At 37.7% G+C, this 22,702-nt stretch overlaps 1 protein-coding gene across 7 annotated transcripts in view; it reads left to right on the top strand.

Annotated features, from left to right (window-relative positions):
• LOC100983103 (surfactant-associated protein 3) overlaps positions 1-22,702 on the top strand; it is a 40,575-nt gene that overhangs the window by 11,945 nt on the left and 5,928 nt on the right. For all 7 annotated transcript variants that reach the window (XR_008620845.1, XR_008954819.1, XR_008954821.1 and 4 more), the window contains exon 2: positions 10,347-10,437. Coding sequence is in view for 1 of the 7 variants with exons in the window: in XM_055097480.1 (XP_054953455.1) it covers positions 10,347-10,437 (91 nt within the window). In the remaining 6 variants the exon portion in view is untranslated. The remainder of the gene's footprint in view (positions 1-10,346; positions 10,438-22,702) is intronic.

Raw genomic sequence — 22,702 nt, 5'->3', positions numbered from 1 at the left:
CATTACCAAGGGAGAAAAATATTTTAAAATCAGATGACAGATTTGTGCCTTGTAATTTAAACAATACTGAATGATGAACAATCTTCCAAGTTCATTTAAGCAGGAGTGAGAGGGAATGTCTATACAAGTGAATTTAAAAAGACCTTATTGTACAAATATGCCTAAACCCCCATTTTATTAACTTATAATACAAATCATTACTTGCTCTTGTTACTAAAAGTCATTTTAATGTAATGGATTCATTTCAGACCTACAAGAAAACCAAAGCCCTTGTCTTTTTATACATTTATGAAGAACTTCAAATGGCCCCACCTGAGTTGGAGACATAGATATACTTTTTCTTACTAAGTTACAAAGTTGAAACTTATCCTAATGAATAAGAATAAAGTTCTTTCTTTTAAGAGAGCAGAGAGCAAGTACACAGAAGGAAATTCCAAGACTATGTGATTTGATAGGTGGTCACATTTTACATTCTTACATTTAGAGCTGTAAACAACCATATTCTTTCTCTCTTTATCTGCTGTAAATCTGCTGTTAGTACCTTGTTATAGAGCCTGGTACATAATATTTGCTCAGTAAATATTTTCTGAATCAATGAATTTAGAAAACATTTTTCAGTACTTCTCTTGTTGTAATCCTTTCCGATATGCAAAATATAGAAGTATTATTAGCATTTTTCTTCTTTTTATGTAAACAAAAATTATTGAAAGTCTAGGTCAGTTTGATTCAAAAATGACAGAAAAGAGGGCCAATTCTTTGTTAGTTAGTAAGAGAAGTGTCTTTTATATTTCCCTGGCTACATAAATTAAAACGATGTGAGGTGATGCTGTACTGTTTAAAACAAACAAAATCCCAGATACAACACAAAATGAATTCTAACAATTAATAACTTAGAAAATCCTTAGAGTTCATCTCTTTCTACATTCCAGACTTAAACTTTCCTAACACACCCACCATTCAAGACTTTTAAGATTCTAAAGGGTAACCATCTTCTAAAATGATGAGGGGTTCACAAATGATCATTCTATAAGGAGTAGAGGTGGAAATTGACAATTTCTTTTTTTCTACCAGAAAAGAATTTAAAAACCAGCGTTGATTGTTAATGATAATGCCACACAGGGCTGCTCTGTAGAGGTGATCTGATGACCAAGGGGAACCCACTACACAAGAGCAATGTCTACTATTACTGTCCTCCTAATTGCTGTCCCTTGGTGAACATTCCTCACATGTGAGTTGGGGCTATAGCCTTGGGGCACAATGGAGCCAATGGCATGGAGTCGGGCGGGGGGAATCATAAGATTGGAAGTGGCTTCCGGATTGAGATGCCCTGTGCCTTATAGTAACCCAAACAACTGAAGCATCTCTTCATTGACTTGGGGGCCTGGCTCAAGATTATCTACATGTTAGGGGAAGAATATGCTGGCAAAATCTTTTTAATTTTAAATGTGAATTATTTTACCAGTAAATATGAGGGTATCATTGCAAGTGGAAAGTGTGTTTTTGTATCAAGGGCATCCCTGGCTTCAGCTGAGCAGGCTCCTTTAGAAGACATTTACATCATTGGCAGTGCCTGTTCAGCAAAATGCAGAAGACTGGACAGAGTCAAACAGCAATTGAACCTCAAATAAGCTAAATCTGAAATCTAAGTTCCACTAGTTTAAAACAAAAAATTCTCAGCCAGTCATGGTGGCACACACCTGTAGTCCCAGGCACTTGGGAGGCTGAGACGAGGCAGGAGGATTGTTTGAGCCTAGGAGTTCAAGTCTGCAGTGCACTGTGATCACACCTGTGAATCGCCAATGCACGGTAGCCTGGGACCCCGCCTCTAATTAAAAAAAAATTCTCTTTTAAAGCACTCACTTGGCATAAAAATTCTGATACCACTTCATGCTTATACCCAAATATGCATTTACAGTCTTAATGGGTTGCAGGTTATCCTGTAACTTGTGTTCCTAACAAGAAATGGAGCCGTAAAAGGCAATTCTCTTTACCAACATCTGCAACAGCAGTGGCCCACTGTTTACCTGAGAATTCTCCTCTTCATTCACATGAAGATACCAATTTATATTTCACTACCAATTTGATGCCAAAGTCAAGTCAATTCACTATAAAGCAAGAGTGATTTAAAAACTGTACTTGTAGGCAACAGTTAATATAATAGAAACCTTAAAAAGAGGTTGGTAAAAATATTCTTTTGTCATGTGCACTCACTTTAGATATTATAAAAAAGAACTGAGGGATGTCACCCCAAGGCTTACAGATTTTGTAATAACAAAACAAAATTGGTGGTCTCTTTACATTGATTCATTTATTTAGTCAGTAAACATCCACTCAATGTTTACACCAGGCAAAGTACTAGGCATGGAGGGAAAGATATGTCTTTAACCTCAAAGATAATGTGTGTGGAGAGATAGGCATGTAAATAGACACTTACAGTTCAATGCAATGGGTGGAGCAATGTGAGGTCTGTGCAAGATGCCGTGGAATCCCAGAAGTATTTATATTTGGCAGGAGGAGAAAAGGTGGTGCTTGAGCCCACTCTTCAAGGAGGAGTAGGATTTTATCAGGCATTGCAGGTGGAGGGAACAGCATGCACAAAGGCCCAGGGGCAATGAGGAGGCATATCATGTTCAGGGAATCATTCCTAGTTTGCATTGCCAGAATATAAAATGTGAGGAGAGTGTTAGAAGTGAAACTGAAGGGGTGGTACAGGCTAAACATTTCAAAGACCCCTGAATGCCAGCCTAAGAAGTGTAGATTTTACCTTATGTAGCACATGGAAAGCCATTGAAAAAAACTCAAACATCATCAGATGTGCATTTTAGAAAGGCCAGGCAGTCAGCAGAGTGAAGAATGGAATGGAAATGGGGGCAAACTAGTGACAGTGAGACTATATGGTGATTGTTTTCACCTGCACGCTTGGTGTAAGTGTGCTAAAGAGAACCACCTGTCATTAAATAGATATAAATCCTCAAAGCCTGGCAAGAATGAAGGCATAAAGATATTCTCCAAAGAAACATCTTTTTAAAGAAAAAGACTTTACACTGTGTAAAGATGGCCAATTAATTTGGTAAGACCTGCACATACCTTTTACATACATACTTTGTTTTGCTTAACTATATGACTGACGCCCACCTGAGGACATTTTTGTTACTGCGTTAAACAAAAGAAAGACTGTGTAGTATTGTAGAAAGAGTATTACCAGGACTCAAGAGACTTGCCTGTAGTTTAACTTTACACCTTCGTCTTTGTAAGACCTTGGGAAAGTCACTTTACCTCTTTTAGCCTCCGTTTCCTCGGTTGTAAAATGAGGGGCACAATGTAAATTATTTGTAATGGCACTTTATTTATATCATTTTATATTGGCAGCTTTGTTTGCACTTATTAATCTCTCCTAATGTTTATGTCTTACCCCATCTTAATGATTTTTTTTAAAAACAATTTTAAGAGGGACAGAAATATTTGGAAGATAACCTTTAGAGGTGTTATGTGGGGTAAAACTCTATGTTGACTCTACTCCACTTTATACAGTTAGCCTTTCTCCTGGAAAGAGTAAGGATGTTGGCAGCCATTTTGAAACACTGGACTGCTCACGAGTCACATTTTATCCTTACACGAACAAAAAGACGACTATTTAATCACTTTTAGGGTCTACTAGGCTAATGAATGATTTAGCTCTAATTTTTAGATTATAGATTTTCCTGTCCAAAATGATTCTATTTCTCGAGACAAATAACTGCATGTTCTCCAAAAGCAGGTGTGTGGATACAATTGTGACCATTAAAATCATAGAAAGGGTACTGCTTCTAAAAATAGCCTCCTTAATTTAAATTCTGCATTTCTTTGGAAATTTCCTGTTATTTAATTTTTTTCCCACTTAAGGGCCTGTTTACATTAGTAATATATCTTCTAGAGCCCTGGGAGTTTATAGGGTTTGTACCTAGAAAACATCCCAGCACTATTACTATGCTTCAGAGACATACAGGGGTCCCAGCGCAAATCAAAATGTTTTTAAATGTATGACATGTGTGAAGTTGATGAAAATTCATGACTTCTCTCTGTCAGAGCTGCTTGAGTTTAAATCATAAGAGAAAGGTGAGTGCAAATAATTTTATTTGATACTTTTATTCTGGAATCCTTCTCATTCCTTGCTCATGGTCCCAGGTTTTAGCTCTGTTCTACTTAACAGTCTGATTACAAAAATAAAAAATTAGCGGTGTGTTCTAAATTGCTTTTCAGAATTTTCTGCTTAAACCACTGCTCAGATATATAACTTTTGAAGAGGAATTGAAATGTAGTTTGAGAATATAGTCACATACTACAGAACATGCAAAATACATGTGGAAGACCACATGATTGCTGGTAATTTAACTGGTTATACTTTATGATTTAGAAATATTTTCAAATTTTTCTTTTAAAATTGAAAAGAAAACATTGCAGGGAAATTCACAAAAATAAAAAATCCCCAAATACTGTGGTTACTGAGATCAGCTGTTTTTAAGTAAAAATCCATTCAAAGCAAAATAAAAGGTATTGTGTGGTGTATGCCGGCTAAAACTGAGAACACAAGAGCATTGCAGTTAATTAGAACAAATCAACAGGATGCTTTGCAACATTTCTCACATCAGTGCACCATCTGATCTTCATAATACACATTTCCCACAGTCTTGATGCAAAAAGGACTGGAAATAAATATTTGACTCATCAAAAATACATGATGCTTTTTAACAGTGCTTTCTAATAATTATCTTCAAGTTACTGTTTTGAAAATCCCCAAAGGCTGTTCTACTTGCACTTTAAGGGGGACAATCTTAGTTACCTTTTTTTGTTTTGTTTTAATTTTATCTGTATTTGAACCTGAGAAAAAAACTGATTTTTAAGAATAATATTAAGGGCATGAATTTGAATTATTATATGTTTTATATATGGCTGTTGTACTTGTGAAAGATAACTGAGCTTTTCCTGGGTAAACCATTATATTATGAATGATTAACTAGTACACTATAAATAACGAAGTACTACATTATAGCAGTTTTCATATTAACAGAACACTGAACTAAATTAACTGCATTAACACCTACATCATAAATGTTTTAAACGAATATACAATATTTAACACTATTGTGTTTCTACAATTCATTCAATGCCTGGTTCAACCCAGAAAAGTTTTGCTTTAGTTTCATTTATTATACTCACTAATTGTTCTACTAGGAGAAAATATTATATTGCTTTTGTCATATTTTTGTTAAGTTTGTAATTTGTTCCTTACAGACATTTGTTTCCTTTTTTTTCTTCCCTGCATCTTACTTTTTTTTTTTTCTTTTTTTTGACAGTCTTTGTTACCTTGTCTGTATATTAAAGGTAGAGCTCCCTCTGGGCCGCTGAAGTGCTTCAAAACAGATTCATAAGACAGTTTGTTAAAAATATGTTTAACTTGAATCAGAAATATATACAACTTGACAATAGCTTGTCATCAAGTTTTGCTTCCTCTTAAAAGCTAATTTATGGATGTCTAGCAGGTATCCTTTTTAGAGACAAAACTAGCTGTGAAACTGTTGCTATTAAAAAGAGAATCGTCCTCCAAATGAGTTGATGATCCATTCTCCTAAATTTATAAGGTACAACTCGCTGATGGAAGTAATTTACTCTTTGAACTCTGCAGTCATCTCTTGCCAAAAGAAAATGTTTGTTTATTTCGTTGTGGTCTGTATGTTTTCTCCCTTTACATCACACAAGATGTTTTTCTCCTCCCAACCCCCAAAAGCCCATTGCTAAATATTGTCTTTCTTGAATACTCTGGTTTCTGTAGAAAAAAAAAATAGTTTCAAGAAACTGTCTTCACACTAGCAATAAATTTTCTTTGACCTTTTCTTTGAACAGATTTGATCTGCTTCCATTGCAAGAGGTGTCTCTTAGCTAGGTTCTCTTTAGGAAAGTTACTCTTTCTACTAATTTACACAGACAGCTCTGATGACAAATACTTTATTTAGCGCACTCATCCTACAAACACAGAAAAAAGCCCATGTTAGGATTTAAATCTTTTTCTTACTAAATGGCCTATTAAAGGCAATAATATTTGTGTTTATATTTTAAACATTTGATATATTTGCCTGTTAGGATTGAAGCATTAGCTCCAAATGTTAACTGCTACAAAGAAAAGCAGTTTCAACAAATAACCTGAAATTGGCTCTGTTACATCTAGTTTGATTTATAGGAATTTAAATAATAATGGCCTAAAAATGCATATTACAATAACTCTGCTTATCTATAATATCTTAAGCAAACAATTTAGGTAGAAAAGTCATTTGATAAAGATAATTGGTTCAGGCAAAATAGAACTCACATTCTTCTGCCAGATAATAATTCAGTGGCTATTCTAACTTCAGTAGTGGTTTATTAGACACAGTTCTCATTCTTTTTAAAGACTTAAGAAAAAAGACACATTCTTTATCTTTAAACAATTATTTTAAAATAAGTAAACAGCAGGAATGGGATAAAAATTCTCTATCGAATTTACTTGCTGTTATTCAATTTCTCAAAAATTTTCTTAGGGGACAGGAGTGTCATATGTTTAGTTTCAGGACAAAGGCACCTTTTAAAATGAAAAGCTTAAAGAAAATCTATAAAGAAGTTTGCTTAACAGAGAGTAGGCTAACTAAGCTTTTAGTTGTTAAAATTATCTAGATTACAAAACCAGGGGGAAAAAACTAACATTGAACGAACTTTAAAACTAAGATGAGGCTAATTTTTAATAAAGGACATCTTTTAAAAATAATAAAAGCAATTATGAACAACTTCTGGAATTCACTTTGGGTAACATGTTGAGCAGGCACATTGTTTTACTATTCTTCTGTGATTTTCTTAACTTCCAAATTAAGAAAAATTATGTAACTTCAGAGTGTATCCAGCTTAAGGAAACATTTTTAAGCAGGACGGTACGCAGTTAAAACAAGACAAGACAAAATCTTAGAGTCAAACAACATTAATTAACTCGTTTGGCAATTATGTATTATTGTTGCTATTATTATTTTGTTTGATAAATGACCAAGCTATTAAATAATTCAAATAATTCAGATTTCTAGCTGTTATAAAATGTTCTTTTAATAATTTAGCAATTAATTATAAACCCCTTGCATCTGATTCATGAATATTCACTTTTATATCTTGAGACATGCATTTAAATTTTACAGTTTATTAATTGCTTTTAGCTGCATGTTGTATTAAGGTGAAAATAATCTATTGTAAGCTGGTTGAGTTCATTTAAGAGAGTGTTTACATTTAATGTTGCTTTTTAATAGACAGAAATAAAGTTGCTAAATTCAATACAAGGCAATTGTTAATTTGTTAAAGTTGCAAATATTTTGTTAAAATGTTCTGGCAATAAAAAATTTCATAGATATTAATAAATCTTCACTTTATGACTTTCTGTCCTATACACTTTTTAATTGCTTTAAATATATAAATATATTATTTGTTTGTAAAGGAATGAGCAAATTAGAATTCCAATTCACTCTAAGGAAAGAGAGTTTAAATTTTTCAACAGGATAATTAACTATTTGCTTGGCTTCAATTTATCTGTCTTGTACATACAGTGATTTGACAGAACTAACTAGTGAAAACTAACCAAAGCTAGAGATCAACGGAGAGAGTAGTCAAGAAGGAAAAAAGGAAGAGTTTCAGGAAATGATATTTTCCCATCAGTGGATAGGCATGCATACATTAAAGGCATAAAAGGCAGCGGGAGGAGAAACAAAAGCTGTAAGCTAAGGATCCTGCAAGTCTGAATTAACTAAATGGGGAAAAAAATGAAATCATTCTGCTTAAACCTGTTCACTAATAAAAGGAGAATCGCTTTTGTTAAATATGCTTGGTGTGATTATCAAGCAAATTTTTTTCTCCCAGACATCTATGAATAAAACATGCATTTGAGCACTAGGTAAACAAACAATAAATGGATGAGTTCAGTTACAACATAATAACATTTTATTTAGAAAACATATATAATCATATTTGTATTGGCAATCCAAATTTAATGACTTCTTTCAGTAAAATCAAAATGCCTCACAAATAACATTTAATGCATAAGGATTGCTTATTCTTTGTCCATTTTTTTCTGTTTTCTCAAAGAAACAGATTTTTAAGGTCTCCGCTGAACCATACATAAAGTAGGTGAAATGTGACTTTTCAGAAAAGACTTTCTTTTGGATCTTCTTAATTTTAGGTTACAGATGTTGTGAAAATAAATTTAAAAATACATTTTTGAGATGGGGTGAAAATGTTTTCAGTCTATGTAGCCTGGGCTGATTTGAACAAGACTCTGTGTGTAGCTGAACCACAGTCTTTGGCTTATTAGCCATTTCATTAACACGACATCATCTTCTGCAAAATATGAATGAGGAGAAACCATTTACAATAAGAAAAGCAAACAACAGAATGAATTTCCTCTGTTGGTGTTTTGTAAGACTGTTAAACAGAAAATGGAGGGAAGAACTCTCTTTAGACGATATCACTTAATTAAGTAAAGCATCCTAATCAGAGTCCCCTCCAATTGTAATGACTGTAGGGAGTCAAGTACATTTCTGTCTATATTAGAGTATCTAACTGCAATGATTTATTGATATTTATTTTAGAAGTGCAACACAAAAGCAATAAAACAGAGGAAGCAGGGAGAGAGGGAACAAGCCATTGCTTACTGCAGTTACAACCAGAACACAACAAAATTCCTGATTTTCATGTGGGAGGTTTTGCCTTCCAAAATCAGAGCCCACCTTTATAAAAGAATGTTCCTTTCTCTCATTTGATTTTTCCAAATGTTCACTGTGGCGTTTCTTTGTCCATTAGATGAATCATTGATTCACTTTCTTCACTGCAAGAATCACTGCAAATGAGTGGATGAGCACCTGCTGTTTTCTGCAGTGACATTACTGGATTGCATTCTACACTGATTTTAGTCTTAAAATACAGCTTCTCTGTATGGGAGAGAGATTTGAGGAGGGAGAGTAAATATACTGTATAGGCAGACAGACATTGGCTGCCCTCCAAGTTGCACACAGCATAAACCTGTTTATCTGCTACATTTCACAAATCTCAAAAACATGTGAATAATCAGGCAAGCAACTGGATAAGTGATTCACACTAGGGAACCTAACCAATATTCTGATGAGAGGATACTATGATGCTAAGATGTTGAGGAAAATAGGCTTATATTGTAGAAACTGCACATAGTAAAGTTGATTAGTGGTTCAAAGGAGAAAACAATCTACTAAAATGAAGTTGAGGCAGTATCCTACCCTGTGGTCTTTGGTTCGGTATATTTATGTGCAAGTTACCTGGATAATTGAGTTTAAAAATATACATTCATCCATACCATTCCAATAATTGGGGCCAGTATACATTGGCCTTCATGTTAGTTGTCACGATAATTTATTTCTGGAGACCAAGATCTAAATATTGAGGGCTAGTGCCTTAAAACCCCAAATTATACCAACACATCTATTTGAAATTAAAGTACCAAACATGCTTAGAACCTACTCATTTTGAAGAAGCAACTTTTCTTGGAAGGCTACAATCATTTTTTATTATTGTAGAAGATGAATTGTCTGATAATAAGTGAACTAGGCATGTAAGCCTCTCCTTACTGCTACATCACTGCTTTCTCTTTCTCTATTTTTCTCTGTTGTTTCTTCCTCATTTACCGATCATTTAATCTCCCTTTGCCTTATTCCCATGATTATTGTGCTTTAGCATTTGGCTGTGAAGTGGAAGCTCTTAAAGGTTTTGAGGCTAACCCCAAAAGCAAACATTGGTTCTGAAAATTTCATGAGGTTGTTTGTGAATTTTAGGCTTAAATCACTTCCATAAACTATATCTGGTTAATTACAGCAAGATGAACTATCAGCTTGCTTGATATGTCTGTCTATTGGCTTATACGGTAGACCTGTCATCACAGGTCTATACCAGGAAAATGTAGGTTTTTCTACATTTGCAAACCCAAAATACTATTCCAGAAAGAAGAGCAATAAAACAACAAGGCAATTGAATAAACATTGCACATCCTACAGCTTTTCTTTTTCCTGCACTGCAGAAAGGCAAATTGCTAAAACTTTTTGATACTGGAAAACTTTGTTAAATTATAGTAACAAAAGACATCATCATCTTAGCAACAGAAAGTCTTGGAGAAGGTAGGTGACCTGGAAATTGGTGTTCCAAACAATATTCTGCTACATTTGAGCTGCTTCATTAAAGCTTTGCCTCAAGAGAATGTATGTTGAGTCTACTGCCAATTGCATTTGACAAATGTTTTTTATTGTCTTAACATTTTCTCATCTTCTTGCTTTTCGTCTCAGGTTCTTTTTCTTCAGGATCAGGCACAGAGACTGACTGAATGGCTCCAATTATCAGGATTTGAAAACCCAGTATCAGAATCTACCACTTTGTGTAAGTCTGCCCTGAGCAGTGTTTTCTTTAGCAACAGGACACTTGCATAATATGGGATCACCTTTTCTTCTTTACTTCTCTCTGACCTTGTAAAATATGACAAATTTTTTTCATGATTAATAAGTCCACCGCATGGGAGATTTTGCAGGAAATGCAACATAAGAACTAAAAAGCATTCCTTAAAAGATGTGTTCAGGTAAGTGACAAATGGAAGTTTGTGGGTGGTCAAGGGTGTTATTAAAATTGTTGACAACATAATCAATAGTCTGAAGACTCAACACATTGATTTTTGTAATCACAGAAAATTATACTAGGCTTTCTGTGTGAGTCAGGTTTTGAGCATATGTCCACAAAGCTGAAGTTGGTTCTGTGAACCTCAATTAAGGTCAACCACAGATGTTTTACTCAGCCAAGAAGAACCTTTTTAAAGTTTTTTTTTTTTTTTTTTTTTAAAGCGATAGCTATTCTGATTAAAAAATGATCACTAGGGGCCGGGCACAGTGACTCATGCCTGTAATCCTAGCACTTTGGGAGGCCAAGGTGGGCAGATCACCTGAGGTCAGGAGTTCGAGACTAGCCTGGCCAACGTGGCAATGCCCCGTCTCTACTAAAAATACAAAAATTAGCTGGGCATGGTGGCAGGTGCTTGTAATCCCAGCTACTTGGGAGGCTGAGGCAGGAGAATTGCTTGAACCCGGGAGGTGGAGGTTGCAGTGAGCGGAGATTGCACCATTGCACTCCAGCCTAGGCAACAAGAGTGAAACTGTCTCGGGGGAAAAAAAAAAGACAAAAAACAATCACTAGGGCTGGGCATAGTGATGCACACCTGTAATCTCAAAACTTTAGGAGGCCGAGGCAGGCAGGTCACTTGAGCCCAGGAGTTCAAGACCAGCTTGGGCAACATAGTATGACCGTTAGCCGGGCATGGTGGTGCACACCTGTAGTCCAGCTACCTGGGAGTCTGAAGTGGGAGGATCTCCTGAGCCTCAGACGTCGAGGCTGCAGTGGGCTGTGATCGTGCCACTGCACTGCAGCCTTGGTGACAGAATGAGACCCTGTCTCAAAAAAAGAAAATCACCAAATCCTACATAATCTATATACCACAGGAATTTTAGAAACAATATATGGGCTGCAAGTGAACTTTTCAATTCTCAAAGGCAATACAGAAAGGATATGAAGTTAAAAAAATAAAAAATTGTTCCTTTCTTTTGCCCTAGTCTCCTCAATCCCATTCCCCAGTAGTGGCCATAATAGTCTCTCATATATTTTTACCAAATTAAAAAAATTCATACGCAAGCACATCATCTTTTAAATCACAAATAAAATCATACAATATATTTACTATTTTAAACTTGTTTTTATTCACCTCAGTGTATGTGGCTGTTGCTCCATGCCCTACACATGGGTTTATCTCATTCTTCTAGAGCTGCAAAAGATATTACATAATATAGTATTATAGATATAGCCACTACCATGTTGATAGATATGTAGGTAATTTTTATTTAATTTCTTTGCTTTTACAAATAATACTTCAGCAAACATATGTATAGCTTTTTTGTTCTTCTATAAGTGTACTTGCAGAATCAATTCCTTGAAGTAGAATTGCTAGATAAAAACACATTTGCAATTTTTAAATTATATTGCCACATTATTGACATAAGAAAATGTAACCATTTATTTTTCACTGACAATTTTTGAGAGGTGAGGATTTTGACGAGGACTGACATGAGTTCTGTGTGTGACACATCTGCCTTCTAGTCCATGTCTTCAAACTTGGCTAAACAGAGTTCAGTGGCAGCCGGGAGGCTTAGTGATGATCTCATAGAAAGAATCCTCCTATGGCCTTATGTGTTCAGATAGCAGCTGTGGCTGGGAGGAGCAGCACTGGGATGAGGAGAGAAATAGCTAAGGAAGTACGGCTGCCATCGGTTTGGGACTGGGCCTGAGTTTTCACCAAGGTCACTTCCTAAAAGCCTTCCTGACAAGAGTAGGGGCAGAAGAGCAAAACCAGGAGCCATTGCCATAGGCTGTCATGAGAGTGGAGAAGCAGCTATATTAGCACCATGTGCACCCTTGCTTTCTCTGGCACACTCTCCATCTCTGCTCAGATTCTAATCCAAGTGCGCATTTACCTTTTCTCCATAGCTCATCCTGGCTTTTAGGGAAGTGCTGTTCTCAGTCACCTGTGGCTGCTCATCAGCAGGCAGGAGTTCTCTAGGCTTCCTCTCTATTTTACCATTTAGTTTGTCTCTGCGTGATTAACCCAGAAAATTTGCCTGACATTGACCCAGTCCCCGGATTTGAAGAGATAGCCTCATCCTTGAAACTTTGACTCCTTATTCAATACTTTTATCTTTGTAAGTCCTATTTTCATCTTGAAATAGAAACTGGGAAGTGCCTCTTAATCTACACCTAGATCTCAGCCTTTACGTTGAGGGGTTACTTGAATGTTCTCAGGGTTACAGTTACACTAGAAGTTTGGTTTGTATTTAGCATTAACATGCTAGGCACTATGGTAGCCCATGTGGGTGCAAAGATGAATATAACACAGTTCATGCCTTCAGAAGTGTATACCATGGTGAGGAGGAAGCACTAACAAACCCAAGCCACTCTGAGAAGCATTAAAACAGAGGTATTTAATAAAAATTCTATGAAGTCTCAATTCTGGAAATTTATCCTACAGACATACAAAAGGACTTATAGACAAGTTGTTCACTACAGCATTGTATGTTATGGGAAGAGTTAAGAAACATCCTGTCAACAAGGACATTTTATGAGTCCTATATACTGACATGGAGTGATCTGCGGCATATATTTTATATGAGCAATCAAGCTGCAGAACACATGTGGTGTATGTTGCTTTTTGTATAAGAAATCTAGAATTAAAAATATGCATTAATGCTTGTACATACATAAAAACATTGGAAGAGCCCAGAGGAAAACAGGGCAAGTGCTAACCTATAGGGGGCATTAGGGATTAGTGGGGTGGATAGGAAAAGGGAACATAATACAGCTTTTCAATGTATACCTTTTAATGTCATTTTAATTCTTGAGCTATATGATTGCATTATCTAGTCAAAAATATTATATTAAAAACTTAAATGATAAAATAAGATTTTCCCCTCTTCAACCTCTGCATTTCCCGAGGTATTTGGAAGTGCTTGGCTACATTTATCCGGGATAAAGAACATTACATGGGACTGGACAAGGGAGGCTCCGAACAGGATAAAGAAACTTTCTCTTTTATTATTATTATTATTATTATACTTTAAGTTCTAGGGTACATGTGCACAACATGCAGGTTTGTTACATATGTATCCATGTGCCATATTGGTGTGCTGCACCCGTTAACGTTAACTTGTCTTTTACATCAGGTATTTCTCCTAATGCTATCCCTCCCCCTTCCCCCCACCCCATGACAGGCCCTGGTGTGTGACATTCCCCACCCTCTGTCCAAATGTTCTCATTGTTCAATCCCCACCTATGAGTGAGAACATGCGGTGTTTGGTTTTCTGTCCTTGTGATAGTTTGCTCAGAATGATGGTTTCTAGCTTCATCCATGTCCCTACGAAGGACGTGAACTCATTGATAAAGAAACTTTCTTAGAGTCCACTGAATTTTTCTTACCACATTCATAAATCCACTATCTCATGGAGATGATTTTGGGCAGAGCTAGGATAAAGAATACTATTCTTCACAAAATTCTGAGAGATGGAATTTCTGGGTTTTGTTTGTTTTGTTTTGTTTCGTTGTTTTGTTTTGTTTGAGACAGAGTCTCCCTCTTGTCACCTGGGCTGGAGTGCAGTGGCATGATCTCAGCTCACTGCAACCTCTGCCTGCTGGATTCAAGCGATTTTCCTGCCTCAGCCTCCCAAGTAGCTGGGACTACAGGCGTGTGTCACCTTGCCTGGCTAATTTTTTGTTGTTGTTTTGTTTTTTTGCTATTTTTAGTAGAGATGGGGTTTTGCCATGTTGGCCAGGCTGGTCTCGAACTCCTGACTTCAGATGATCTGCCTGCCTTGGCCTCCCAAAGTGTTGGGATTACAGGTGTGAGCCATGACACCCAGCCTGGAATTTCTTATAAACAGGACACATGTAAGATGTGGGAATAATTTCAAGAGATTTCATTCTTTTAGCGTCCTACAGGCAAGGCTGTGAGAGTGGCCACTTCAGGTTTCCCATGGTGATGTGGTAGGAAAGGCACGATTTACCTATACCTTGAGTTGACATGCTTAAGTCATGAGGTTGAGCAATGTGAAATTTTTCTTCTTAAAGCTTTAAATAGGCTGGGCATGGTGGCTCGTGCTTGTAATTCCAGCACTTTGGGAAGCCAAGGTGGGAGAATCACGTGAGCCCAGGAATTAGAGACCAGCCTGGGCAACAAAGTGAGACCCTGTTTCTACAAGAAATCAAAACATTAGTGGGGTGTGGGGGTGCATGCCTGTAGTTCTAGCAATATGGGAGGTGGAGGCAGGAGGATTGTTTGAGCCCAGGAGGTGGAGTCTGCAGTGAGCCATGACAACCGGGGTAACAGAGCAAGACCCTGTCATACCCACACAAAAAGCTTTAAATAAAGGTCTCATGCTGATCAATGAATAAGAGAAATTGGCTGCCTTACCAAAGAAATACCTCTTTTCTTTAACAAAGATATGTCCCATAAATTTTCTAGAACATCACATTAAAGTGATTTACAGAAAGGTTGTGGGATAGAATTAGATCTTGAGATTCTCTAGTCTCTTCCATAAAGTGAAATCAGGAAGCTTTGAAAGAAGGCGGTAGAGAATAAATAACTTGTGAGGAAAAATGTTGATGATGATTTCATGATTATAATGTTAGAAGATTGTTAAAGAGTGATATAATCATCACAGGAGTCACACAAGGACATAAAAGTCCCCTGGTGGATGAGGAGGACTATACTTCCCCGTACGTCTCTGCACCAAAGCTCATTACTACATGACTGCCCTGACTTTCCGGTTCATTTTAGTCCTTTTTGGCCATAAGACTATACCCAGGTGATAAGCCCTGGTTACCCAGGAAGCTTGGGGGTGGGTGAGCATGAAGGGGTGATTCCCTGCCTTCCATTCACCAGTTTCTCTCATTGCTTCCCTCATCCCCCACAAATGTCATTTCGTCTCTCAGCTGGTCTCAAATCAGTCCTGTGACAAGAGTCTGAAAAATCCTAGTGACTTAGGAATGAGACTTTCAGATATGATAAAGTGACCATATAACTCATCTAGCCTACACCTAGTGTCAGTTCCTTTTTTGAAGTATTAGTGAGTCATTTTATTTTTATGTGATTATCACACAAATGTGAACATGTTAAGCAAGTTATTGCTAGCAATCAGGACCGCTTGTTACATAACATCAGTAAGAGGGACTCAGGTGAGAAACAACTCTGATTATAGATATTTAGCCCAAATGTACATCAGTTGTAACTCCTTCAATGTATTCTTTTAGCAGCTAATTGAAATACTTTATCAGTGAAAGTCTTGACACAACAGTTATACAAACAGACACAAAGAACATGGGGAAATTAAATAAGACTTATAATATACACCTTAACAAAATGATGGCTTAATTTGTACTCCCTTTGTAATTTTAACTAAATATTGTGGTGAGTAGTTGTTACTTTAAATCCTAAGTATATGGGCATTTATTACACACAATATGAAAATACTTCAGGAGGCTTGTGATTAACGCTGTGGTATTCAGGCACAGTTTATAGAGACTTTCAATCAAAGACAAAAGGCCCAAGCAGATGATGAAACACTTAAAAAAGATGTATGTATACAACCAAGGACTTAATTCAGACTTTCTCATTTTAGCTCAGTTCTAGTTCTTGGCTTACCAGGGATGGCACCAAAGAAGTATCCTCTGAGCCTGGCTCAGGGATGCCCTATGGATTAGCCCCTAGGGTAGGTTGGCCAGAAAAAATGCAGGATGTTCAGTTAAATTTAATTCCAGATAAATAATGAACAATTTTTAGTATAAATATGTCTCAAATATTGAATGTAACATACTATATTAAAAAAGTTAGTTGTTTATTAGAAATTCAAATGTAATTGGACATTTTTTATTTTTATTTTTTCTAAATCTGGCATCCCATGGGTGCTGAAGAATACTCAAATACCTCCTTTCCCTGCCCGCCATGACTGAACTTGGATCTTTCAATCATACAGACACATGCTCTAACTCTTATGTACTCACTCTCTGAGATAAAATGCCTTACAGATTTGAAACCCTCAAATCCAAAATTTCAATCTAGCTCCATGGTCTGGATCTCTTATTGGATATTCCCTATTACCTAAGCTTGCTCCCTTCCCATAGAACATTTTGTTTATACCACATATTTTCAAAGACATTTTTAAACATTAGTTTTTGAAGAGAAACATCAGTTGCCTTGCCACTAAATGTAATACAGAGAACACGTGAACACCTAAGTTCCTCTCTCTCTCTATCTCTCTCTCTCTCTGTCTGCCTGAACTTAAATGCCAACTTTGATTTTTCTTTCTTTTTTTTTTTTTTCAGACAGTCTCACTCTGTCACCCAGGCTGGAGTGCAGTGGCACTATCTTGGCTCACTGCAACCTCTGCCTTCCAGGTTCAAGCGATTCTTATGCCTCAGCCTCCTGAGTAGCTGGGATTACAGGTGCATGTAGCCACACCTGGCTAGTTTTTGTATTTTTAGTAGAGACGGGGTTTCGCCATGTTGGCCATGGCCAGTCTTGAACCCCTGACCTCAAGTGATCCACCTACTTCGGCCTCTCAAAGTGCTGGAAATACAGATGTGAGCCACTGCGCCTGGCCCAATTTTGATTTTTCAAAAGCATGTCCTTAAGGTTTGGTGCCTAAATTTTAAAGGGTAGACAGATGTGAAATGAGATACGAGAGTTCTTTTCAGACTAAGTTTGTACCTCTAGATTGGTCTCCTGGAACTGTGGTAAAGGTAGCTACTCAAAGATTATTTTTTTTTTTTTTTTTTTTTTGAGACAGAGTCTCGCTCTTTCGCCCAGGCTGGAGTGCAGTGGCGTGATCTCTGCTCACTGCAAGCTCCGCCTCCCGGGTTCACGCCATTCTCCTGCCTCAGCCTCCCAAGTAGCTGGGATTACAGGTGCCCGCCACCACGCCCGGCTAATTTTTTGTATTTTCAGTAGAGACGGGGTTTCACCGTGTTAGCCAGGATGGTCTCAATCTCCTGACCTCGTGATCTGCCTGCCTCGGCCTCCCAAAGTGCTGGGATTACAGACGTGAGCCACCGCACCCAGCCTACTCAAAGATTTAATTTAAGATTTTCTAAGTCAAACCAAATGCCACTACTACTAAAATATAGGAACTAAAGAAAAGGAGCAGCAATATGGTAGGATAAAGAATAAAAAATGTAGAGTTAGCAGATTTGAGATCAAGTCCTAGCTCTGTACCAGAAGTAGCTGTGAGATCCTAGGCAAGTCATTTAGCCTCTGTGACTTGCCAGTTTCCTCCTCAATACAACAGGGATAATAGGGTCACCCTAAAGAGACATACTATTTGTAGAAATGATTTGTAAACTTCAAGTCCAATCCAGATGCTTGTAGTGGTGATGATGAAGATGATGGTCAAGATATAAACATTACAGAAGTCAATTATTAAAGAGATTTAAATTTAGACTCTCAATTTTTTTACTACCTACTCGGTTCACAAAAACTATATATATAAGAGTATCGTTCTTACATGGGTTGAGAAAAGAAAAAAAGATACCAAAAACTAACCCAATTTCATATACTTTTAGAAAACAGCTAACTAAAAGGTTGTGTGTCTAAAAATGGGATATTTAGAGTAAAATATTTAGGATCACATTGAAATCATGGATAACAGAGAAGAACACTGAGGAACATTTTGTTTAAAGCCATTTACTTTTATTTTTGGGTCAATACTGATTCAATACCCAGCCTATCTATTTTATAAAAAGCATTAGCAAGGTCTTTTCAGACTCATTTATTATTATTATTGCCATAATCGGCTTAGAGTTTTCAGTGCATAGTGAAGGCTTTGAGGAGATGTTGAGTGTATTTATTTGTTCAGTGATAATAGAGAGGATGGAGCAAGAGAAGAGGCTGGCCTGTATGCCCTAGGGTTCCTTTTTGGCACTTGTGTCCTATGCTCAAGGAGAAGGGTGGAGGGAGCTCCCAGGCCAGCTCTGGTAAGACTGCGGGAGGGCTGAGCTGTCTGAGCACTGGGTGCCAACTCTGATTGGAGAGTATTTATCCTTGTTTAATTTTACTTCAGGCTTTACTATATAACCAACACATACATGTTACAGAAAACTAGTGAATATAGATAAGTAAAAAAAGAGAACATAACAGTCACCCCTAACTCTTCCCTCCAGAGGTTTGGAATGCTCGTGAGATGTTAGTTTGTGTTGCACTGTATCCCCATGTGAGCTGTGAGCTCTGTGAGGGAACAGAGTTCATCCCGCTCTGTCAGAATCCCCCAAAGAGGCCTATTATGGTGGTCTGCATGGAGGTGTTACTCAACACACACATTTTAACCAAGGCATCTAGGTTGGTGCTAAAAGTCTTTGTCACCAAATCCTGAGCTCCATCCTTTACAGGGTCTTGAATTGCTTTTCTTTCACTTCCACTTCCCACACTTGGTCATAAAAGTAAGGGAGTTAGGGTTCCAGCTCTAGATTAAAAGTGTCTACCTTTAGAACTCAGAATCATCTGACCTTGCCTGGGGACTGAGTGGAGAGGGATCAAGTGGGATAAGCCTGGCCCAGTCATGAAACTTTACTTGTTGGAGTGGAGCAGTTACTCTAAGTACCTAGGTTGTTTGCCTTTGCCCCAGGTGCAGATTTCAATGGACTCAGTTCTGGATCCTGGGAGAAAGAGAGGATGGTACATAAAAATCAGAAGACACATCTTCACCCAAGCCTCTGAGACTTTGGCGAGCCAGGCAATATTGCTTTGGAAATACCTGATGGAGAGAATAAATAGAAAGAGGCATTCTTCTCCATTGCATCATAAATCACTGAGCAGAATTGGCCCATCTGTCCTCTGGGGTATCGGTGGCAGTGCCACTAGAACATGCAGTGGTGGTGGCCAGCTGAGGGGCAAGTGGCCTGGTGCTATACAGGAGGCAGTTGTTTCCAGAGAGGCACAGGCATGGTAGAGCCCTGAAGTGCAGTGGGATCTAGAAGTATTCCAGTTTACATATAATGTAAACTGGAATGTAAGGAATATAATGTAAGGAAGTATTATATGTAAACTAGAAGTATTCCAGTTTACAGTAGATGTGGTTGTATCTGTAGGACACAGTGGTAATCAATAGAGCAAAACAAAAGCATAAGAGTGGCATCTTTCACAAGAATTATAACCAAGTACTTGCGAGACACAACCCAAGACATGTGTGTTGCATGTGTGTGTCTGTGTGTGTGCGGAGAAGGGCAAAAACTCTAGAGAGGGCTCCATTACAGACATCTGACCTGACTTCCTCTTTCCTAAAATCAGTCCTAAAAGTTGTTACTAAAGTAACAAAATAATTGTCCTTTCCAGTCATTTGACTGAACTATTTTTGGACTCACAGCCTTCCTCTGGTGTCCTATAATACTTGAATTGGATTCAGGCATCTCTGACTCCCTCCCCAGAATTTCTGGGTTAATAATAATATTGATCTTGCAGGGTTGTTAGGATTAAACAGTGTAATACTTGTTAAGAGCTCAGCACAGTGCCAGGCATATAGTAAGCACTTCTCAGTATTAACTCTAATATGACTGCTGCCTCAGTTCACCTCCCACACAGCTTAGTGTGCTGTGAAAGAGACTTAAGCTTAAATTGTGACTCACCATTAATGTCCTTGGACATATTACTTAATTTCCGGGTAATCTGAATTAACCCTACAAATATGGAGCCCACTGTGTCCCAGGCATTGTGCCAGGTACTGAAGACCCATGGATAAACAGCTCGAACATGCCCCTGCCTACAAAGCGCGCAAAGTCTGGGAGGCAGGGGAGGCAGTGAAATGAGCAATGTTAATACAGAGCTGCAAGGAAATCAGATGTGCAGATGCCCACTCATCCAACTTGGGTTGGACCAATAGTTAATAGACTCATCCAAAAACTCAGTAAAGTGGAGAGTCATTAAAAATGTTATCTACATGCCTTAAATGTTCTATTTCAATTTAAAGCAGATTAGAGGTTGTCAGGAGACAGGGGAGCAGGGGAATGAGGAGTGGTTACTTAAGAGTACAGGGCATTTTTCTGGGGTGATGAACAAGTTTTGAAACTAGACAGAGTTGGTAGTGGCACAGCATCATGAATGCACTAAATGCCATTGACTTGTATACTTTCAAATGGTTAATTGTATGTTATATGAATTTCACTTCAATAAAAATATAAATGTATATTATTTTGCCAGTTTTTTGATGCAAGGCTAAGGACTTTTCCTTAAATATATGTCCAATAATTGAAGTCCCAGGTCATCTTTCTGATTTAAACCACATCCATAATATATACACACGTTTTACTTCTATTTTAATTTCTTTAAATTGGAGCAAGAACTTAGATACTGACAAATCTATGTCAGAGTAGAATCGGTTTAGATTTTTAATGATTTCTTTCCATTTACAACTTTATATCCATTAAAGCAACTTTTAGAAGCTTACATTTATGTCTTTGTACATTATAAAAACAACTTTCTGTACTTATATTTTATTAATTTACATAAGATTTTCTCAAATAACATAGCTATAACAATAAGTAAAATTGTTATAAAAGAACTTAGACCAAACACATCTGACTCTTGGTAGGCATACAATGCAATTCAACTGGTGAGAGCAGTAGTAAGATGAGTGTATAGACAGCAGCTTATCAGCTTTGAGTGTTGGGGAGGGCAGGACTGTAGTGAGTGTGCTTTACTGAGGAAATTATGTGTATCAAGTAAGCTGGTTAAATAGAGGCCACTTTAAGAGCATTTGTAATACAGTGGATGCCCAGAAGAAGGATGCTTAACCTGGACTGGGGGTTGAGGAATGTCTTTCCAGGGGAGGTGACATAAGTTGAGATCTAAAGATGTGGAAGGACTTAGCCAGAAGAAAAGTCAGAAGATCTGTTTCAAGCACTGGAAACAACCAGAGAGAGAAGACAGCACCTACATTGGAGGAACAGCAAGAAGTATTGCTGGAGTGTGGCGTGCAGAAGGGGATGTGTTGAAGATGAAACTTGGAGAGGATCATGTTAACCGTGTTAAGAAGTTTAGACTTTATTTTAGGGACAGTGGAAAGCCACGGAAAATTTTTAAGTAGAGGACTGACATAATCAGACTTGTGTTTTAGAAAGATCCCCTGGACTGCATTCCAGGGACCAGAATAGAGATGGTGGTAGGGCAGTGGAGGGGTGAAGGGTAGGGAGTCCAGTGATGGGGCTACCAAGGGAGTGGTGATATGAGCCTAGTACTATAGGGATGGAGAAGAGTACACCCCAGCTCTGAGAGGCAGGTAGCAGGTAGACTGTACAGGGGTTTAGTGGCCAAGTGTATTTGGGGGTGAAGGAAAGAAGGAAGACCAGCTTTGGTGATGGTGTCATTTGCTGAAATAGAGAACATGGAACAAGAGTAGCTTTGGAAAGAAGATGAGGTAAAGTTAGAATATATTGAATTTGAGGTCTAATGAAGCTGTGGGATGTCCATTAAGTAGCTAGACATGTAACTCTAAAACTGGATCTCAGAGGTTAAAGTGGCCAAAAAGTCATATAATGTAAGGAATGGAAAGTATCCAATGAGTTTTATCAATGAGGAGGCCCCTGGTAACATTGGTGAAAGCAGCTTTAGAAAGCAGGTAGGCACATGAGCCCAATGGTAATGGGTTGAGGAGCCTGTGCGCATGAGGAAATGACCATGGGTACTTAATCATTTAGAGAATTTGGGCTTTGAAGGGGAGGACAGAGTAGGGTAATTTCCAGAGTAGCTGAAAGAGGAGTAGGGGATGAAGAACATATTTAAGCATTACTAAGATGAGTCAGTAGAAAGGTAAAGACTGCAAATGTAAGGGAGGAAATAATGAGGGGGTTAAATGCAGAAACCCACACTTAGTATAGAACGCTGTTGTGAGGGGATAAGTGAGTAAGCCCATGTAAAGCATTATGCTCTGCCAGGCATGGTGGCCCACGTCTGTAATCCCAACACTTTGGGAGGCCGAGGCGGGCGGATTGCTTGTGCTCAAGAGTTCAAGACCAGCCTGGGCAACATGGCAAAACCCTGTCTCTGCAAAAAATACTAACATTAGCTGGGCATGGT

This window comes from Pan paniscus, chromosome 15, assembly GCF_029289425.2.
Source record: "Pan paniscus chromosome 15, NHGRI_mPanPan1-v2.0_pri, whole genome shotgun sequence".
NCBI classification, from domain to species: domain Eukaryota; kingdom Metazoa; phylum Chordata; class Mammalia; order Primates; family Hominidae; genus Pan; species Pan paniscus.
The sequence above is the reverse complement of the archived record's forward strand: the minus strand, read 5'-3'. Positions and strand labels throughout refer to the sequence as shown.